This window comes from Eurypyga helias, unplaced genomic scaffold, assembly GCF_000690775.1.
Source record: "Eurypyga helias isolate BGI_N326 unplaced genomic scaffold, ASM69077v1 scaffold22724, whole genome shotgun sequence".
Classification (NCBI taxonomy): domain Eukaryota; kingdom Metazoa; phylum Chordata; class Aves; order Eurypygiformes; family Eurypygidae; genus Eurypyga; species Eurypyga helias.
Window position 1 is genome coordinate 1 of NW_010245926.1, and position 4,056 is coordinate 4,056.

Genomic DNA, 4,056 nt, shown 5'->3' on the forward strand with positions numbered 1-4,056 from the left:
TGTTGTGTCCCCATCCCCAAGCCGATCCCAGCCCGAGGTGACACCGTGTCCCCTGACCCGTCCCCAGGAGCTGCGGGAGACCAAGCGCCGCCACGAGACCCGGCTGGTGGAGATCGACAACGGGCGGCACAGAGCAACCGCTGGGAAGCGCTGCAGGAGCTGCGCAGCCAGCACGAAGCCCAGATCAGGCTTTACAAGGAGGAGCTGGAGAAGACCTACGGGGCGAAGGTGAGCAGCGCCCACGCGCCGCCGCCCTCTTCCCCCCACCCTGCCCTGCGGAGTGCCGGTGGGCAGAGGGTGCTGGGGGTGGTAACCCCCCCGTCTCGTCCTCCAGCTGGAGAACGCCAAGCAGTCGGCTGAGAGGAACAGCAACATGGTGGGTGCTGCCCACGAGGAGCTGCAGCAGACCCACATCCGCATCGACAGCCTCTCCTCGGAGGTCAGCCAGCTGCAGAAGCAGGTGAGTCAGGACCAAGGGGTTCCTCTGGATGTCCACCCCCAGGATGGTGTGTCCCTCATCCCGGGGCTGGCCCCAGGTGGAGCAGCCGCCCTCACCTTCCCTCCCCACACAGTTGGCCGCCAAGGAGGCGAAGCTGCACGATTTGGAGGATATTCTGGCCCGGGAACGCGAGACCCAACGGCGCCTGCTCTCCGACAAGGAGCGGGAGATGGCCGAGATGCGGGCACGCATGCAGCAGCAGCTGGACGAGTACCAGGAGCTGCTGGACATCAAGCTGGCTCTGGACATGGAGATCAACGCCTACCGCAAGCTGCTGGAGGGCGAGGAGGAGCGGTGAGCGCAGGGGGCTGCCGTGGTCGGCTCTGCGGGTCCCGGCCCTCGTGTCCTCCCTGACGCATCTCGCCTTCTCCTCCTGCCCAGGCTGAGGCTGTCCCCCAGCCCCTCCTCCCACAAAGGTGCATCCCGTAGCCACTTGTCCACCCCAGGCTCCTCCAAGAAGAGGAAGCTGGAGGACAGCGAGAGTCGGACCAGCTTCTCCCACCACGCCCGGACAAGCGGCCGCGTTGGCGTGGAGGAGGTGGACTTGGAGGGCAGGTTCGTCCGTCTCAGGAACAAGTCCAATGAGGTGCGTGTGCCTTCGGGGGGGGATCCCTGGGAGTGTAGGTCAGCCCCACTTCACCCCACGGGCAGGAGGGGAACAGGGACAAGCTGGGGAGGCACCGGGGATCTCAGGGCTGCTGCTCTCTCTCACAGGACCAGGCGATGGGGAGCTGGCAGATCAAGCGGCAGAATGGAGACGATCCCCCCATCACCTACCGCTTCCCCCCAAAGTTCACCCTGAAGGCTGGGCAGGTGGTCACGGTGAGTCCCTGCCTGCTGAAGGATCCAGCCGCGATCCCAAACCCAGCCGGGGCCGTTGGTGGCGCAGAGCCAGGGCACAGCCTCCTTTGGTGGGCGACTTTTTTGGGAGGACATATCCACGTGCCCAGGGTCTGGGCTCTGCAGACCTGAGACATCGCTTTTCTCTGTGCTCTTCCCCCTAGATCTGGGCCTCAGGGGCTGGGGCGACCCACAGCCCCCCCAGCAACATGGTGTGGAAGGCCCAGAGTAGCTGGGGCTCCGGGGACAGCCTGCGCACCGCCCTGATCAACTCCAACGGGGAGGTGAGAGCCCGCTGGCAGCACCAGCTCGGGGCACGGGGGTCAGCAGACACCGACACCCCCCCCAACCCCTTTCCTGTCCCCCGCAGGAGGTGGCCATGCGGAAACTGGTCCGCACAGTGATCATCAACGATGAAGATGAGGATGAGGATGACGATGAAGTTAACATCCACCACCGCCATCACCACGTGAGTACCACGCTGGTCCCAGGGGTCCGCCGCAGGGATGCTGGGGGAGGCAGGCAGGGTGGGAGGCAGCTCAGCATCGCACAGGGTCAGGCCCCACGGGAGAAGGCAGTTGGGGGGCTGCTGTGGAAACAACCACACAGGAGAAGCCAACAGACCTCTGGCACCTGGAGAAGACAAACTGCTTGCCAAAAAAGCTCTAGAGGTCTTGCTGGAAGTGATCTCCAGTCCGGAGCAACCTTGACCTGAGGCAAAAAGGGCTGGAAGAGGCTGAGCTGGTACCTCACATCGCGTGGAGGTGGAGGACAGGATGGTGGGACGTTGATGGACGACACTTCTCCACGGCAGCTGCTCCATCCTCTCCGCTTCACGAGGCTGCTGGAACCAATCCAGAGGTGACTTTGTCCTTCCTCTCAGCCCATCACGGAGCTGAAATAGGCAGCAGCAGGAGCAGCGGGCAGAGAGCAGGCAGCAGGCATCATGCCAGGAGCAGAGCTGCAGCCGCTTCTCCCTGTATCAAGGAAAACATCCCTGGCTGTAGCCCAGGAGCTCCCACCAGCCCATCCCGCAGGGAGAGGTCTGTCTCGCACACAAGATGCCCACAGGGATCATGCATGGAGAGATGCCGTCAGCACCACGCCGTGTCTCAACGCTGCTGAAAAATCTGCTGGATGCCTCTCCCCGTGGGAGTGTGACGGGAGCAGGATGGGGCATCCATCATCCGCTTTCCTTTGAGTCCTCTGGATCTGCCAAGACAGATATCGATTATCCCTGGGCAGAGGAGCCAAGCTCCTGCGAGCCAGCGCTGCCCATTCGTCTGGGGGCTGAATCCTTTCCAAGAGCGAATTTCCCATTGGAAAGCAGTCAGCCTGCACTCTCCAGGCAGCAAAGAAGAGGATGCTCTTGCATAAGCCCAAGAGAAGCACAGTTACGATGTGTCCTGTGTGCTGAGAGCCTGGGGTAAAATCACCCCCCTGCAGTGTGCCAGCCCCAGTAATCTGGGGTTAATAATAATTATAATAATTTATTTTTAAACTGCGTGATGTGGAGGATGGGTGGAGTGCAGATCCTCTTTGAAGACTGACTTGAAGAACCCTCCTGGGTCACACCGGTGCTGCCACGGTCCTCGGGACAGGATGCTCAAGGCAGAAGATGCTCGGGTGGGTGCTGAAGGTCATTTTGTCTGTCCCCCCCCAATCCAGGGCAGCTGCAGCGGCTCTGGGGACCCCGGTGAATACAACCTCCGCTCGCGCACGGTGGTCTGTGGCATGTGCGGTCAGCCGGCCGAGAAGTCGGGCAGCCAGAACACCGGTGTCAACACCGTGTCCTCGGGATCCTCCACTTCCAGCGTGACCGTCACCCGCAGCTACCGCAGCGTTGGTGACTCTGGCAGCATCGGCCTTGGGGACAACCTGGTGACCAGGACCTACCTCCTGGGGAACTCCAGCCCCCGTAGGCAGGTTAGTGCTGTTTCCAGACCCTGGGTCTGGGTTGTCCCTGTCTGCTGGGTCTCCTCCCTGTCCCTGCATCATCCTTTCTCAGCACGGCAGCGCTGCAGGGGTCCCTTCCCCTCCTCCTCCTCTGCTTTTCCTCTTGCCCCGGCACCTTCGGGCTCGCACAAGCCTCTTTGTAAGGGATGCGAGGAGTCGGAGAGGGACTGGAAAAGGATGTGGCCATGGCATCTCCTCACCCAGTGCTCAGCCCCCTTGGCAGCCCCGGAGCATCCCTCATCCTCCGTGGTCTCGTTCCACCACTGCAAGTGTTATCCATGCTGGTAGCATAAATATTTCAACACTTGATTAATCTCCTCAATATTAGTTAATATTCCCGCTAATTCTCAAATTCCTGACTTCACTGCTCTAAACACCCCAGCCAAGGGGTATTTGTTATACCCCGAGGGTCAGGGCGGCACACACAGTCCGGGCACCGCGGGAATCCAGAGGGTCCTGCGGGGACGTTGCTGCCTCCTTCGCAGCCGGAGCACGTGGATTAGTAACTCTGGGTTATTCTTAATTTCCTTCTTTTTCTTTCTTCCTCCCAGGCTCAGGCTGTGCAAAACTGCAGCATCATGTAACTCCATGGCACCATTCCTGTGTTTCCTGGCCATCTCGAGCTAGTTTTTTCCCAAAGCAAATGATTATTATTTTTTTTTTCCTTGAAAAACCAAAAAACCAAGGTTGGGTTTTTTGTTTTCTATAGCAGGAATTTTATATATATAAATATAAAAAATGCTAAAAGATGCTTTGATTTT

The 4,056-nt window shown here is 59.9% G+C and overlaps 1 protein-coding gene across 1 annotated transcript; it reads left to right on the plus strand.

Moving 5' to 3' along the window:
- Positions 1–67: 67 nt before the first annotated feature.
- Positions 68–3,879, plus strand: LOC104508565 (lamin-A-like; the record flags this gene model as incomplete). Its single annotated transcript, XM_010150235.1, is given in 10 exon segments — positions 68–125; positions 128–228; positions 335–460; positions 573–793; positions 881–1,085; positions 1,214–1,321; positions 1,504–1,623; positions 1,710–1,808; positions 3,008–3,265; positions 3,847–3,879. Coding segments are annotated over 10 exon segments (1,329 nt in total), but the record flags the coding sequence as incomplete, so codon positions are not given.
- Between the last annotated feature and the right edge of the window lie 177 nt (positions 3,880–4,056).